The sequence below is a fragment of the Poecilia latipinna genome, unplaced genomic scaffold, assembly GCF_001443285.1.
Source record: "Poecilia latipinna isolate Pla-1442-1.1 unplaced genomic scaffold, P_latipinna-1.0 Scaffold3258, whole genome shotgun sequence".
NCBI lineage: Eukaryota > Metazoa > Chordata > Actinopteri > Cyprinodontiformes > Poeciliidae > Poecilia > Poecilia latipinna.
The window spans coordinates 22,614-39,893 of NW_015115874.1; the positions used below are offsets into that span (position 1 = coordinate 22,614).

The window sequence follows — 17,280 nt, forward strand, 5'->3', positions numbered from 1 at the left end:
ATAAATGGTAAATGGACTGAACTTATATAGGTGGTAGCATCATGGTGTGGATTGTTTTCTTTGAATATATGGGGTTCAATGAAGTTTCCCATACTCGGGTGCATATTAGAAAATCAGAAAAAATATATATATATTGTTTGGATACATGAAGACTTCAAGAATAGTTTCAGCATAACTCCAAAAAGTAAAACCGTTATCCAAGCTATAGGTGTTCGTTAGTAAAACAGGGCAAGACCTTTCCATCAAATCTTCTTACAACTACTTCGTACAAACCTAAAGTTAAAAATGTTTATAAAACAAGAATGCCCTGATTGTTTCTTGACAAATGGACATTAATCAAGCAGATGAGAATAAAGCATTTATAAATATCGGACAGCTGGCTAAAACAAAATCCGCTCAACCTCAATGGCTTAATGTGTTTTAAAAGTAAGAGAAGTACTCCCCAGACAGCAGTCAGCTTGTTGCAAGAGCAATATAGTTTTATTGATCTAGGTTTAATTACGCTGAACGGGCAGCTGGAGGAACATTCTCTGCGTGCCGCCGCACATGATTCGCACAGAACAGGAGGAACAACCCACATCAGACGTGAGAACCGACTTGTCACATTAAAATGTCCGCAACTAGATGAGATCTAAAAACAAAGTTAAATCAGACTCATTCCTTAATTTAATCACTTTATCTTGAAAATCAACAATCTAAAGGGTTAAAAAATATTCATTCTAGACAATAAAAAAAAAAATCTAAGAAAAAAAAAAAAAGATCACAGAGTTAGGTTTTGTTTGGCTGAGAGAAGAATGGTCAGAGGCACTGGTTTAGAAGCGGGAGAAAGCTGCCCTCGACGACGACGCGGAGGACCTCGTCCTTTTTTTTTGTTACAGTATTGGAGAAGACGGCGTCCTCCACGAGGACGCACACGCATACACACCACAGGCAGAAGTATGGCTGGATCTCCACATTCATACAAAAACATCCTCGCACTCTTAATCAGCACAGCAGGAGGAGAACGTTTTCCCCTGCAGGAAAACTGCAGTCTCAGGTCCTTCAGAATAACCGTGTAGTGATGGAGTAAAGCAGTCCAACAGTGCCCTCTCTCTACAGAGAAGGGCACTACAATAATCATAATGGGAAACAGGTGATGGGGAGAGGGGGGGGAAGCAATCCATAAAAAGGCCTAGCAGGCATTGGATGAGACAGCTTACAGCATCAGTTCAGACAGGACTTGCATGGTACAGATGACGGCTAAAGCGATGAAGAGTAGGGGCGTTTGTGACTCTCCATGTCACAGTCCACATGTGCAACGTTTTAGTGGTATGGCACCAACAGCAGGTGGTTCCTGACCCTGTGAACTCAGTTTCGTCAGACCTCCAGAACGGGTGCAATAGAGGGAGAACTGCCGTCCGTTCACAGGTCGTTGGGGTTAACTATGGTGAAGTCGGAGTCCTTGCTGTTGGTGGAGCCCTCCTCCGGGCTGGAGGAGCCCGATGTGGCACCAGTCGTCAAGGGGTCGTGAAAAGTCCCGGATGAGCCCTCGGGCTCCATTCGCACGGCGGCGCGCCCTCGCCTCGCCGGCAGCGGCAGCTTTCCTTCGGCTAGCAGGTCTTCGTCCTGAGACACCAGGATGTAATCGTCCCAGTTCTTTCCCTCGGAGCCCAGAGACGATGCCACCTGTAGGCAAGAGATTTAAAGAGATCAACATTGTGTACATATACAAGCAGAGGTCACATACATTGGCGTGCAAAAATATTTGTACCCCTTTAACATTTTCATAGGGGATATTGTTCTTTAGCAGGGTAAGGCGAGATGCTCAGTGTGGATGATGATACATACAGAGGCTGCAAAACACTGTAGTGGAGGTTCACTTCCACCAGAACGGCCACCCTAAACATGCAGCCAAAAGCTAAAAAGGAATTATATTGATCAAAAGTTCTTCACGTGTTTAAATCTAACTGAAAGTCTGTGGCAAACTTTAACATTGTCGTACATCGGTACTTCTTGCACGAGAAGCAGGACTTTATTCATGCTCGACAAACAAACCTCCGGTCACTAGGTGGCGGCAGTGTTCAAATTAATCAACAGGCCATCTGCGCAAGCCAGTGGAAGAAATAGCCTACGGCCGGTGTAAACAGAGCTAAGCTAATGGAGGAAACAAGCGCGGATTATTGAAACATATCTCCATACAAGAGAAACGAAGTTTGTGACCTTGAGAAGAAAAACGGAGTCAGAATTTAGTAAGTAAATGAAGTAATATGGAGTATTAAGGCCGGACTACGATTTATTTTTTATTTTTTTTGAATAAAGTCATAATATTACGAGAATAGTAATACTATCGGCAGTATACAATCGCAACATTGCCGGTAAAATTATTAGGAAAAAAAAAAAAAAGCTTCGGGGGGTGCACAGGGGAAGCCTACTGTGAATGCAAAATGTTAGGTACTGTTCATCACTTCTGACAAGTTGCTGTAATCAATATTGTTGCAAGTTTTGCACAATGTTAAAAAGCTATACCTTTTGAAAAAGAAAGCTTAAGAAATTGCCCCCCACCCCAAAAAACATTGGTAACTTATGTTATCAATGCGCTAATTACCTTTACCGATTAAAAGTTTAAAAAAGTTTTACTGTGTTGAATCACTGAGTTAATAAATTGAACTTGGAACTTGTTTTGAGGCTCATAAAATGAGCTGCAACTCATTTTATTAATCTGTTTTGATTATAATGTTATGGAATCGGTGCCAATGGTTTGTACATGTAAATAAATATGATCTGATTCTCAACAGTATTTCAATTCAGGGGGGGCATGAGATAAAATAACTACGCAACAATGCTGAGCACAAATTCTTACCGTTTTGTTGCAGTGGCTGAAGTAAAAGGTGTTTAAATGTACCGACTCCAAATGCATTCCACACTTTTCACATGTTTATTGCTACCAGTTTTTTTAAAACCGACCAAGCACATGAAATCCCAAAGTAATAAACAATTAGTTGTTTTCACCTAAGGGCCTTCAAGCGATATAAAAACACTTTTACAGCTGTCAAGAGGAGGACTAACGATCTAACAACCTGCTGCTCAGGCGGAGTCGTGGTCGTCTCCCCGTCCCTCTCGTCCGTACTCGCGCCCCGGTCCAGGTAGGAGTCTCTGCTCTGCGTGCCGTCGCCTCCTTGAAGCCGTTCGCGGTGGTAACGCGCGCTGTCCAGGGAGGTTTCCGTCGCTGCGGCGGTGGAGGTGTAGTGGTCATCGGCGATGGTGATCTCCTCGTTCTCCTCGGCCTCCAGCTGACTCTGGTTGAAGCGTAACGCTCCCTTCAGGATGTCTTTGATCTGACGACATTTTATTACATTAAAACAAACGGAAAAAGCAGAAGCCTGGAGAGTCGAACTGTACGATCCGTAATTTAAAAAATTCCCCCCTCCCCTACCTGTTTAAGTCCAGCTAGAGAGACGAGGACTTCATCTTCTTTCTCCAGGTGCTCTTGCAGAATCACTTCCTGGATTTTAACTGCAGAGAAGCTCCTTTCTTAAAATGCCACCAAATCAAATAGTTCTACGAAACTTAAACATCCTGACCCCACTTAATGTCGACAAGAATTTAGATGTAGAGATAAATATTGTGTTTTTCATTTCAGGAAATAAATAACTTAAGGAGGCGCGTCGGAACTCACAGATGTGCGTATTCATCATCTTGGCGCAGTACTTGCTCATGGCCTCCAGGTCGTTAATCTGGCCCTGCAGGAAGGACACCTGGGCTTCCAGATCCTCGTCCTTTTGGGATACCAAAAAAAAAAAAAAAAAAACAAAAAAAAGCCCAAATAAAGGGGGAGGAATTAAAAGGTTACTGCTAAGCAAAGAGCAGAGCGAGGCAAGCAGCTCACCGTCTCTTTCTTGCCCATGCTTTTGCTGTGGGACCGGGAGCGAGTGATGAAGAAGGACTCCTTCTTGGTGGCCGAGAGGGGAGGAGACGAGCAGCTGACGTCACTCCCTCTGGAGGGCGGGAGAGGCGGGGACGCAGTGGACTGGCCCTGCCCACCTGAAAGGCTCTCCGTGCTGGGGGAGGAGCTGACCGTCCTGGAGCTTTGGCCTTTGGAAGATGGAGGGAAGAAAAGGTGAGAAGACTGAAAAAACAGAAGAAAAAAAATAGTATGAACTTGAGACATTTTTATTCCTTAAAACATTAAACTTGAGTACATTTTGTTCATTGTTGTTGTGTGGGTGGTCAAATGAAGCACAGCAGATGAACTATGAAATTTCTATAGCTAGTAAAAGAGAAATCTTATTAAAACAAAAAAACTTTTTTTTATGAATCCTTTGAGTATCTGCTGATTTTTTTAGGTGTTAAAGTCAGGGTTTTATATATATATATATATATATATATATATATATATATATATGTCAGAAAACAAATCATGTCATTTAAATTTTAAAAAGTTGTGACTCTGCCCTTCAATTGACCGCTCCCAGGCTTTGACCTTTCGATTTAGCAGAAATTATGTTTCGATTTTGACTTCAAATGACCAAAAACAAAGCAATAAAGAAAAAAAAAAAAAGAACAAACTGCAACACATTTTTATTGAAAATACTCAGCAACATTCTGGTTCTCCTGACTTTAGTAACTGGGAAAATGCAGATGGAAGAATCGACTAAAATTCGGGACATTGTGGGATATTGCGACACGTGGATGTGATCAAATAAATGTAAGTCAGTGGGTCCAAGAGGACATTGTTGTCATCATGATAGTTCAGGGATAAAAAGGGAGACTCGTTATTTAAAGACCCATTACACACAAAGTAATGTATTTCAAGGGTTTATTTCCCTTACGGCTAACAGAGTCTGAAAAAAAAACAAAAAAACAATCAGAACATAAGTCCGTACCACCTACTAGCTGCAGTGAAACATCTACAAATCAGATCTATTCGGAGATCCTACAAAGTGTAACTATCAATAAATATATTCCATACATCAGTGACCTCAAAGCATATTTGCAGCCATCAGATCCGGCAGTAAAAACACGTCGGTGTTCACAGTGTTTATGGCAGCTAAAGACTCATCCATCACACTCAAGCTGCGATCGCCCCCTGCTGGTCAAGGCTTGCAGTCACATCCACATGCGGGACTCGGGTCTGCTCTACAGCAACAAGTTGCATTTTACACAGCAGCACACGAGCAAAACAGACGAGGAGCGGGCGCGTTTGCTGAAAAAGCGGCTAATGGAGTTGCAAAAGCACAACCAAATTAGAGGGGGAGGAAGCGGGAGGGAGGGGTTGCATGGCACACAAGCGGTTGCCTTGGTAGCGGTTACCTTGTGTGTCAGTAAGAGTCTGTTCTGGGAGAGAGCCCTGAGACACCGCACCTGAAACTCCATCTAACAGACAGGAGAGTCAAAGCTGATGTAGCCACAACCACACACCCCAGTGGCTGCACACACACACACACACACTCATCAGTGTTAACAACGACATGCAGAGAAGACTTTAGTGTTTTAACTGGGAACAAAAATACACATTAATATATGGGAGAAAAGCAGGAGGAGTCTGTTGTTCTGATTAGCTATTTGTCAACCCACTCCCCGCCGTCTCTTGGTCCTCACCTTTGCTGAGGTGGACCGGCATGCTTTCAGACTTCAGCAGACGGTAGTGCTGCGTCTGGCCCTGGACCTGCGTCTGCGTCTGCGGCAGCGGAGCCGAGGGCTCAGAGAGCGGGTGAGACAGGGCGGGCGCCGAGGCAGGAGGCGTGAAGGAGGACGAGGAGGAATACGAAGAGGAGGATGACGAGGAGTACACCTCGCTGTTGATGGGGGCGACGCTGGTGGACACGCCCGACATGGCCGGAGCGATGAGCTTCCTGCCGAAGCTCAGCAGGCTGCTGGACACCTTGTTGATGTTCAGCGGAGCGGCTTTCGCCGTAGAGGCGGACCTGCGGATGAAGACGGGAAGGGCAAAAATATGAACAGGAAAAAATTCATCTGGAACTTTGACCAGGATGATTCTGACGTTACATCATCCATCAAAACACTGCTGACGTGTTTAAAGACCGGCTAGATCGCGATCAAGGAAGAACTGGATGACTTTGATCGGTGGTAAGTTGATTACGTCGTCATAAATATAAGTGTTTTTTATACGAGTCCACAAACGCAATGGAATAAACCTAAATAAACTTGAGACCAATCAGACCGACTTGAGAAACATGAATCAATGAAAAGGTCAAAATAAATTTAATAACACTTTCATAAACAAACTAAAATCTGCCAACTAAAGTGAAGCATCACCATGTACATTTGGAGCTTTAAACCAAACTTCGTAAAATCTCTGTACCGTGTCTTGTTCATCAGATCGGCTCCCCTTGTGTTGTAGTAATCCAGGTTCTGCTGAAACTGGTAGTTGACCGGGCGTGGATTGTTCTGCATGAGAGAAAGAAAATAATAAAATCTGTGAGTGTGTGATGAAGATCAGAGGAAACGACCCACAAGCTGCGGCCATGCATGACTGCATAACTACAGAAAATGCCTCTGAGTCACAGCGGATGCTAATTCAGGTTGTAAAGAAAAAAAAAAAACCACCACGTTGGATGAAAACCCGACCGAAATTTAAGATCAACCCAGTATTTAAACGAGGCAGTGCTTTGCCGTCACAGGTTTCAGAAAATGAGGCTGGATGGATTAGACAGTCAGATGGTCCCACATTATCTGATGCTGCATCAGGAGGAAGCAGCTGCCGCAGCAACCAGGCGGCCTTCACTGTGGGGAAACGGCAACGTTTTCATCCCGTTTACCCGACACTGGGCCATTTCAGAACATTTCACTTCATGTGCAGTTATAATTATAGTGCAATTTAAAACCGCAAAATTTGAAAGCGAGGATGAAAAAAAACAAAAAAAAACCACAAACTTTTACTAGATTCTGAAGGGCTTTAATACCAGAAACTCGTAGAAAACTTCAGAACAGGCACAAATTGGGCAATTTTGTTTCTTTTCCCCCCCATCTGGGTTTACAGTTTTTTGACTAAGCATTTTATTCCAATGAAGAGCAAAGTGAGCGGAAAACTACATTCTCCAAGATGTGCAGATCTTGTAGTACTTTTGAACTCTTGTTTTACCCGTTGTCTTCATGGAGGCTGTGCACCTGCTTAACAACTTGAGATCTTGAGTCATTTTATTCAATTTACCAAAATAAAGAAATATAGCCACATGAGTAAAATAATATCCTTCTGCAGCAGGTTTTCTGAATTTATTTTGGCCATAATCTATTATTATTTTATGAGGCTCAGCTGACCTAAAAGCATTTTTATATCTCTATAGTTTATTGGTTGTCCAATTCTATTTTTATTGCCATTATGGCTATTGCTGTTATTTTTTCCCCTTTGTTTTATTCATACACACAACTTTGTTAAGTTTAATTAATGCTAAACACTAAGGAATCTGGATCATCTTTGCATTTTATTTGACCAAGCACCTGGTCCAGAGGTAAAAAATAAAAAATACACTGAACACAAAATATCTTCCTCATTTGTTATTTTAAAATAATTACCTAATCTCAGTGCAAGAGTGGGAAGTAGAAATTCAGCTTTAAGATTATCCAACATAACTTCATGTCTTACATAATTAATAATAAAAAAATTATATATATATATATATATATATATATATATAAAAGCAAGTTAGACCATATAAAGATTATAAACCTGAAGTATGTTTTCCATTTGTGGAGGTATTTCAGTAAATATACATTAAAAATTACACAAATGTAATCAAAGAAATGTAATTCACAATCAATTATGTGAAATCTATCTTGCATTTATTCTGATTCATCTAACTGACATCACAGTATTGATGCCTGGTGTTGGTTTTTAAACTTTAAGTCGCTGTATCCAGGCAACGCCCTACAGTTTACTGAAATTTAATCTCCAACCCTTTGGAGCGCTTCAGGATCTCACGGTCAAAACCGCCCAACAGCTGAAGAAGTGTGATGAAATAAAACATTCAACGCCAATTTTTTTAGACTTTTTTTTTTTCCTCCACCCCCCCCCTTATCATTCATTCACAGTGTCGCAGCACAACAAGATGTCTTTTTTGGATACAGTGTTGCTGGAGGATTCCCACCCACTGCTTTCCACGTGGGCGGTTTAGTTTGGCAAACCTTCTCCCTGTGCTACAGGAAAAGTCGAGCAAATCCCTCCTTGAGCAGGAGCAGACAGACACAGCTTCGACTCGGAGAACTCGTAAACGCCCTCCACGTTTGTTTCGACGCCGCTCACTTTCTGTTCCCCGTTTGAACGGAGTGGCAACGTAGCAGAATTTAGCGGGCGAGCTGGGACAGACAACAAAATGTTGCTTTTCTGGTGCAGTGTCGGCTTACTTTGGGATCTCGGAGGAACAGGGCTTTTTGCAGTAAAGAGTTGATGTCGCCTATGGGAGGGTAATGCATCAGTAATCCCAGGCAGGTCTGGAAGTTGCTTGCGATTACTAGGAAAACAAAAACAAGAGTGAAAAAAAAAAAAACTAGATTTTTTGCACTTTAAAACAAGTTTGAAACTGCACAAGCTGTAAAAACCCTCGACGTTCTGTCTCTGTTGCAGAATTTAAAGTGCAAATTGTAAGTGTAAATTTAAATGCAACACATCTTCAGGTAATAATAGATTACGAAGGAGAACAAAAACCTTAAACATAACCCAACCTGCCTATATGTATAACAGAAATAACGCATCGCTGCCTTCTGCTTCAAGAAATACGACCTCGTCTGATTAAATGAAGCAGAGTAAATGTGATTCTTCAGCTCACAAGTGTCTTATCAGATTACATGCCACAAAGGCCAACGCATGGCTTCTTCACTGGAGGATCTGGGCAATAAATGGAGCGTACAAGCATCTCGGATGTAGAGCAGCATGGCCACGAAGACGTAGTCCACCAGATCCAGAGTGATGCTGTCGGCGAACAGAGCGTCCCACACCACCAGCAGGTCCTGGAGGGGAAATTCGCGGCCAAACAGCAGGCGAACCCACCGGCTGAGAGACGGGGAGGGTGGGGATAAATAAATAAATAGATCAAAAATCAAAATGGGGACATCTGTGCAGAGATGAGAAAAAGATTGAGGCTAAGCTGAAGGAGAGGCTACTGACATGCCGTAGATCTGCGGAGCGATCTCCAGCCGGTTCAGGTGCATGTGGAGCTCGATGTCGTGCTTCTTCACCAGCAGGTCCTGGATGCGATTCACTTTGGTCACCACGGCGACCGACGGGCCAGCGTCCTGGGGCCGGGCGAAGGGGATGCTGGTGAGCATTTCCTCCTTACCCTGCGGAGAAACATGAACGTATGAAAAACGGGCAGATAAACACCCGACTGGTGAGCAAACAGCAGGCGTTTCAGTGTCCAGCACCAGTAGTAGTAGCGATTAAACCTTTTCGCATTTTGTCACATTGCAACTTGTGCATTTTTAATAAAAAATTTTGCGCCGTGATAAAACAACTCGCATCGCATAATTGTAAGTGGAAGGAAAAGGATTAATTGCCTTTTTTTTCTTTCTTTTTTTTTTCTTTACAAATAGTGATCTAAATGGTGAGACATGCATTTTAATTCACCTGGTCTGAGTGAAAAATATGTACAGATGTTATTTGTGTGTCTCTACCATCTTTGTGAATCTACAGATCGAATATCTGGCCATTTTCTTTACACAAAAAAAGCTCAAACTCAGTCCGACTGGACGCCTGAACACACCAGTTCCAAAGATCCTCAGTTGGATTCACAGTAATACTGTAAAATGCAACTTGTACAAAGATGAACCTTTATTTCTGATAGGTTAATTTTCAATTCATTTCTGCAGACAACAGGACTTTATTAATAGATTGCTTGGCTGTCATGTGTTAAGATGTAAAAATGTTCAAAGCGTACTAAGAATATGAAGAAGAAACGGAGTCAACGTTTTGTCGTTTCTGTTGTTTAAATTCAAAACTTTCATCATCTTCTTCGGCCTTGTCTGCAATAACACTCGTGTCTGAGTTTCTTTCTGCGAGCTTGTTTACTTACGAGTTTGCGCCGATCGTCTTCGTGGGCACCGTTTCTCTTGCGAGCAGCACAGCTTGCCATTCCTAAATTGCCAAGCCGAGCGTGATGGTTTTATATGAAACTATGCGGCAAGTAATTTGATTTTTACTTCACAGCCTCCACGTTCGTGGTCCGCTTTCAGACGCCACAGCAGAACTGAACCAGGTTACAGTTGGCTTCCCACTTTCTACTGCAGTTCACTTTAAACGAGGTGAAAAGCAGGCGGACAGTGGCGCTTTTTCCAGGACAAAATTCCCTGTTTAATAATTTCTTGAAAAATTATTTTAAAAAAAAAATGTTTTATCTCTTTATTGTATTAAACAATATCTGTTTCATACAAAGGCTGTCTTTGTATTAAACAGATATTGGAAATTCACACAGCCAGTCTTCACGTCTGACAAAGCATCCGCTTATCCTCTGGTAGCCTGCACATTAAACTGCATCTGCTGTTACCATGGCAACAGGCTGAGTGGCATCAAATCAAGCAGGGGCCTCTGATTCAGGATTATTACTTAACGTCGGTGTAATCTAAGGCGGCACAATCGCAGCGCGCCGTTTCTCGAAGCGCAATCACACTGACCTTCCTCACTTCCCTCTCGAAGGTGGAGAACCACGGCTCCGCCGTCTCCATCAGCTGTGAGAACATGGCGCTGAACGCAGAGCGGTGGCACGAGAGAGGCAAGCAGTGAGACGACAGCACTTTTCACTTTGCACAAGCCAAAAACCCCTTAATGCGCTCTGCACTCACTAGGCGTCGTGTTCGAGGTACGCAGGGTCCAGCAGACATTTCATCTCGTCACTGTGGGGGGGGGGGGGGGGAAACAAAAATCTGAATCTCCCGACTGCAGAGAAGCAGACGTTGGCTGGAACGAAAGGGAAACAGATTCAGCGCACACTGACCTGGGGCTGGCCGTCTCGCTGGCGTGTTGGAAGGCTTGATGGTCACAGTGCAGCACAAACACTATGGGGGCCAGCAGCTCGTGCATCCCCTGCACACACACATACACACACACACACACACACAGATTGAGCTATAAGGGTAGCGATAGACGGAGGAGCATGCTTCATTTGTGATCAGTCTTTTTAATAATGATGCACGAGGTTTCTAATTCCTGATGGCAGCTTTAATTTAGACATTATTAGCCAATGCCCCGCCATGTGTCACTTCCAGTTTGGAAAGTAGATGTTTTACTAGCCATCTATTTATTTGCTGGCACCTGTTACTGACACCGATAACGATAAGGTTACGGAGGCATTTTGTTCCTCAGCCTGAGCTCCTCAAGGATGGAGAGCCTCGGCCGAGACGAGGTGTCGCTACTACAAGCTTTGTTCCACATCTTTACAGGGTCCTTCTGGGTGCTTGTAGCCATTTTGACAGGAAAAAAAAGAGCGAATGATAGAGTGGAAGGCAGAAAAGAAAGTAAGAAAAAAAAGAAAGGAAGACAGAAAAGAAAACGAGCAAGAATTGCTCTTAAAAAAGAAGGGAGAGAAAGAATAAATGCAGAAAGAGTAAGAAATAAATAAGAGTATGAAAGAGCAAGAGAGTAAAATATAAAGGAAGGATAAGAAAGAGAGAAGAAGAGAGTAAGAAGGAAAGTAACAGAATATGAGTAAGAAAACAAAGAAAAAAGAGTAAAAAGGGAAAAACAGTAAGAAAGAGAGTAAGAGAAAAGAGAAAGGAAGCAGAAGAAGGAAAAGAAGGGAAAGAAAAACAAGCAAGTACGAAAAGAAAAAAGGGATTATGAAAGAAAATGGATTAAGAAAATAATCCCTACACTTTTTAACCGCCTCATCCATCCAAAAATCATGATCATCAACACCCTGACTCGGCCACAGAAAGAAAACAAAAGGTCACACCTGCTTATAGAGCAGCTGCTCATTCTCTCTGCCGTAACAGAAGAGAATGTCGGTCAGCTTGGTCCTCACGTCCTCGTTCTGGAAGTAAGAGATCTCAGGGAATCTGCAGGAGGATAAGAACAAATGCGTGATTTCATGCTAGCAGCAGAAAATGTGAGTTAAAAAAAATATATAAAAAAAACAAACAAACAAACAAAACAAAACAAAAAACAGAGACACGGTTGCATACGTCCTAAAAACGTCCTGCTTGATCATCCCCTTCAGCTCTTTATCCTGGAAGAACTTGTTCCACAAACTCTGAGGACAAAAACAAGACACGAATTAGGCAAATCTGAAGGATCTGCAGCAGGAGAAATAAACGTGCGGCCACATTAATTAGACACGATAATAAGTGGGCTGAATAAATTAATGGATTAACAAAAGCTCATGCCTTTTGTTAAGACAGATATAAATGAATAAAATGCTGAAGGGAACTTGGGGAGATTTTTAGCATCAGAAAACTTTAAGACAACCTCTTCATAATTTCCAGGGGGAAAAATTTTTACGTAATTTGTCTCAAAGTACAAAAAGACAGCAACTTAAGGTGAGTGTCACTCAATTAAGTACATTTGTACACAGTTCAGCAGCAAATCGGTGCAAAATGCTTCACATCATAAAACAACATGCTGTCAACAACTGAACAAACATTACATCTTGATCAGTGCCAGCAGCAAAATCATCCACATCAAATATGCTGGTCAATGTTTCATTTGTTTACGGTTCAGAAGCAACTCTACAAAGCTGGGTTTTTAGTTTTGGTTTAAAGGAAGTCGGTGTTTCGGGTGTTTCGCTGTTTTCTGGGGGTTTGTTCCCGATTTGTGGTGCGCAGAAGCTCAATGCTGCTTCTCTGGTTCTGGGGATGCAGAGCAGAACTGAAACCACAACCAGAAGACCTGAGAGGTCTTGAAGGTTGATAGATCAACAAAAGATATTTGATTCATTTTGGTGCCTTTCAGTCATTTATAAACCAACAGCAGTATTTTAAAGTCTGAGCTACAGGGAGCCAGTATACGGACTTTATAACTAGGATGATGCGCTCCATCTTCCTGTTACTGCATATTGATCTCTATAATCACTAGAAAACACTTTATGTGCACCAACATCTGGCAGGCTGTCATAAAAACCATTTTACATACGTTACATTCTGCTTTCCAGCTGTTTACCACGTAAAGATTTGACGTGGCTCTTTAACAGGAACTGTCTAACAAGTAGAGCAGCAACTGTGAGCAGCATCTGGGACCAACGCTGAGAGATCAGGATGTGACTTGCTAAGAATATTCACTCATTAACATCCGAGACAAAACCCGAAGAAAAAGCAGAAATTCTCACCCCCTCATCCTGGGACAGCGGATTGTTGACGACCAGGTCCTGCTGGCCCGCAGCTTTACGGGGGTTAGTGATGTGCTGTGACAAATTAACAACAGACATTGATACTCTGGGACAGAAAGACGAAGGACTACAGTTGCTTTCCACACACAATCTGAGAGGCCAATAAACTGGTTTTTGATTTTGTTTTTTTGGAAACGGGGCCAGCTCCTCGGTTCAATCCCTTCCACTGTTTTGCAAAGTGGAAGTGCAAGGTTTTCCCCAGAAAACTTGCTAAGCCCAGTGGTTGGGCGCTAGGGCCGTCATTCATCCAGGAGCCCGTCGTGTTTTTGAGTTAAAAAAATGTTTAAAGTTGACAAGAAATTTGAAACTATCACTTGATAATTATGCGTTATTGAAAGACTGGAAAATGAATACCTGAACACCAACGATAAAGTCTTAAAAAATGTAAACATTTTAAAAAGACTTAAAAAAAATAAGCAATGCTTAGCCTGGCGGGGGCACAAGTAAAGCCTGGCGGCCCGCCAGGCCTATAATAAACTGGGAGAAATCCTGAAGTGTAAACACAGAACAAAGTTAAAAGACCTTGCTCAGATGGACTACAGCGAAACATGTCTTCGCTGAGGACAAAATACAGGGCTTCATCAAGAAAGAACACCATGTAGATGTATGAAAATAACTTCTAAAGACATTACCCAGGGAAGTGTTAGCCTGGCTATACGACATCATCGTACATTAAAGGTCGAAGATTGATCCCAAAACAATTTTAGTATGGTACTGTGTATTTAGATATTAAGGGGAAAAAAACAATGTAGTGATACAGCAGTAATAGTAAAATAAAAATAAACTAAATCTTGAGCAGAATGGCACTCCCACCATCTCTTTGATTTTCTCATACTGAGCCCGGTGCTCCTTGGTCCTCTTGATCCACTGGCCCTTGTCCTCGGGAAGGACCTCCAGGTACAGCTGCCAACACAGGACATCGCATTGAAATGTGCCAAAAAAAAATCTGACCCTCCACAACTTAAAAACTTTGAGCTTCTACTTTCCTTGAAAGTAAAATAGATTATTTAATCAAAACTCGATCAGACGGCCTGATCGACTCGACGGCTACCTTCCAGCAAACGCTCCGGAACCGACTACTCCTCAGCTGACCGTTGACGCCGGCCTGCCGGATCCTGGCCAGGTAATTACTGTTGAGGAACAAGTCGTCCCATTCTTTTCTGCACGTCAGGAGAAAGACGATTAAGAGGTTTTGGGCTGCTCGACCCAAATCTGACACCACGACTAATCGGCAGTGTCCTCCAGAAGGGAAGAGGTTCAAGTGAAACTGAAAGAACAGACCTGTAGGAGAGGAAGGTGGACTGAGACTGGGAGGAGAAGCTGCTGTCAAGGGATCCTCCTGAAAGGTAACCACAAGAGGGAGGTGTTAGTGCTGGAAAGTGAAAGAAAAATAAATTTTTCTTTGATGATTTTTTTTCCCTGTAAACTCCTAACAGGAGCTGCCTCCAAAAATGACTGGTTCTTTTCTTCTTTTTTTTCCTTTTTTTTTGTTTTCATTGGCTTCGTTACGGTCAATGGAGCAGAAACGGGCCAGAAGCGGGGGAAAGTCATGACAGAAACCAAAGTGGCAAACTGCCTCTTGCTCTTTATTGGCGGTAATACGTCTAATTTGGCCTGCAGGTAAACAAGCATTCAAGTCAGAGCGCTGTCTATCAGCATTAGTTAAAGGAGTAGATAACTCACAATGAATATTCATCAGTTCCACAATATTTTCTTTCTCTCCCACATAAACCTAAAAAACATCCTTCGCCCCGAGGCTCACCCCGTCTCGCCTGTGACTCAAACCTCAGTCAGCTTTCGTTTTATTTTGTTTTGGCTTGTACATTTGTCGTGAACCTCAACTGGCTAGAGACCCCCTACCCCCCTAACCTCCGGTTAGGCGTCTGTCGGTTTAGAAACGAATCAAATTATTCCAGGGTTTGACATACTGCTGCGATTTTTGTTGAAATTGTGAAGCGGGTCGAAACCGGTCTCCTGCTGCTCGTCTGTCTGGAGCGGGTGGCGGGTCTCGAAGTTGGGGTGCTGCATGACTGCGGCCCAGCTGGACTAGAATGAGAAAAGTGAGGCAAAACACAAACACCGTTTTACAATGCAATTTAAAAACATTCAGACTCCTTGAATCTTTTCTTGTTCATTCACATTACGACTTGGAACGCCACGCATTTTATTTGCACTTTGTGTAACAGACCAGTACTTGCAGTAGTGCATAAATGAGAATGGTAGATTTTTCTTGTTTTTGGCAAGGAAAAACATGTTAAATCTGCCATGCATTTATATGAATTCTTAACCAATCTCTCTAAAGTTCCTTTAATTTTTGTTGTTGTTGCTGTAAAACAAAGAAAATGTAAATGTGTGCATTTTCTACCCCATGTTGGTCACCATTTATTAGATCAAAATCAGTTAAATACATTTCAGTTTGTGTCTGTAGTAATAGTAGCAATTGTTTTTGCAGATTACTAATAGATGAGTCAACAACGTTCAGGATATTTAACTAAACTTCATCACCAACGTTCCTCATCATGTCTGACCAAGTCGATTTAGCAACACCTGAGCTCTGCTTTGACACAAAAAAAATAAATAAATAAAATAAAACAATCAACTTTTAACTTGCTTTTTTAAGTCTTACCGACAAAGCCGCGAGATTCTCCCAGGTCAAGACTCAGAAGGCCAGGATGTTTCTGCAGGAGGAAAGTGTCACATCAGTAATGCAGCGACAAAAAGGGAAGCTAACCAAAAGAAAGAAAAAAAAAAGGCTAAGCCATTTTCTTTGAGCCGATACGGACTTCACAGAACTCTTGACAGCGGTTATAGTCGGTGAAGAATGACTGAAATTAACAAGCAGCACCGGAGATGTCTGAGCTCACGCTGATATATGAAGAGAGTCGACAAAGCTAATGAAGTCATTAGAAAAGCAAATAAATGCATCACTTAAATGTTTTGATGCCAGACTTTCCTTCTAATAGAAAACAAACGGAGGCGTCTCTGAAATATGAGAACCATAAAACGTCCTTTATGAATCCGAAGCCCAACCAGGTACCAAACTAGTGTATAGTCAGGCTTAACCCACAGCATTTCTTATGAACAGGAGACATATTTTTCACCGTCACGACTACTTCAAAACAAAACTGGAGAAGTTTCTGCAATTTGGGCAGCAAAGGACCAAAGAAATCATGGCAACATCAACTTTTGAGAACGGGGAGAGAATCTGGGTCATTAAAGAAGGAGTTGGGTAGAGAGCCAGGAGCCGACTTCCCCGATGAGGTATGTTGATACATCCAAACAGAAGGCCTCCCTGAGGCAAACCTTCTCTTGCTGCTTTTAGGTTACAAAACAAGTTTGTGCAGAGCCAGCTACGTTCTCCGTGGTAATGTGTGAGCATAGATGCTCGAAAGTCACACTTTCCAGAGGTACCCTGAAATTTTCTAACTGAATATTGTTGAATAATGGTCGTTTCAGAAGTTGTTTTCCTTTTCTAAGCAATATGACAAACATAATGTTAGCCTTCCATTAGGGTTGTAGATCCAAACGGTACAGAGCCATTCAGTAGAATATTATTTAAAAAGCCCATTTGTTTTAGGAATTTTACCACTAAGTGAAACGCATTATATAGATTAATTACACACAGATGGATGTTTGAAAGCCTTTATTTTAAACATGATGACTTTCCACTTACAGTTAATGAAAAGTGACATTTAAAATGAGAATATCACAGACCAATCAAAAAAGACAAACTATTTTAAAAAATAGCAATGTGGGCTTATTGATAAGTATGTTTAACACCTGATGAAAAGATACTTTTAATCTGACAAACGAGACGCGTCAGCATGTAAATTCTAATTTATTGAATAAAACTGTAAAAAAAAGAAAAAGGTGCAGATGAAGAGATTTTTTTCCTTTAAAAAAAAAAAAAAAAAAAAAACAAACACATTTCCTCACCACCCAAAAAAAAAAACATTAACGCCAAAAAAAAAAA

The 17,280-nt window shown here is 42.0% G+C and overlaps 1 protein-coding gene and 1 long non-coding RNA gene across 3 annotated transcripts in view; one reads left to right on the forward strand and one right to left on the reverse strand.

Moving 5' to 3' along the window:
- Positions 1–453: 453 nt before the first annotated feature.
- Positions 454–17,280, reverse strand: part of tbc1d5 (TBC1 domain family, member 5) — a 24,674-nt gene continuing 7,847 nt past the window's right edge. The window contains exons 2-23 of one of the 2 annotated variants that reach the window (XM_015023274.1): positions 15,934–15,985; positions 15,236–15,353; positions 14,589–14,646; positions 14,359–14,467; positions 14,121–14,210; positions 13,248–13,322; positions 12,109–12,176; positions 11,880–11,982; positions 10,923–11,011; positions 10,771–10,821; positions 10,603–10,672; positions 9,101–9,273; positions 8,844–8,986; positions 8,341–8,447; positions 6,302–6,387; positions 5,578–5,903; positions 5,290–5,352; positions 3,866–4,071; positions 3,656–3,755; positions 3,413–3,492; positions 3,057–3,314; positions 454–1,665 (exon numbers count right to left, since the gene is read on the reverse strand). In XM_015023274.1, coding sequence (XP_014878760.1) covers positions 1,402–1,665; positions 3,057–3,314; positions 3,413–3,492; positions 3,656–3,755; positions 3,866–4,071; positions 5,290–5,352; positions 5,578–5,903; positions 6,302–6,387; positions 8,341–8,447; positions 8,844–8,986; positions 9,101–9,273; positions 10,603–10,672; positions 10,771–10,821; positions 10,923–11,011; positions 11,880–11,982; positions 12,109–12,176; positions 13,248–13,322; positions 14,121–14,210; positions 14,359–14,467; positions 14,589–14,646; positions 15,236–15,335 — 2,619 coding nt within the window. In that variant the 5' untranslated portion in view covers positions 15,336–15,353; positions 15,934–15,985 and the 3' untranslated portion in view covers positions 454–1,401. The remainder of the gene's footprint in view (positions 1,666–3,056; positions 3,315–3,412; positions 3,493–3,655; positions 3,756–3,865; positions 4,072–5,289; positions 5,353–5,577; positions 5,904–6,301; positions 6,388–8,340; positions 8,448–8,843; positions 8,987–9,100; positions 9,274–10,602; positions 10,673–10,770; positions 10,822–10,922; positions 11,012–11,879; positions 11,983–12,108; positions 12,177–13,247; positions 13,323–14,120; positions 14,211–14,358; positions 14,468–14,588; positions 14,647–15,235; positions 15,354–15,933; positions 15,986–17,280) is intronic. The other variant, XM_015023275.1, reaches the window with a different exon arrangement.
- On the forward strand, positions 1,680–3,014 carry LOC106940512 (uncharacterized). Its single transcript, XR_001423117.1, has 2 exons — positions 1,680–2,116; positions 2,182–3,014. It is a non-coding gene; the product is annotated as an uncharacterized LOC106940512 (long non-coding RNA).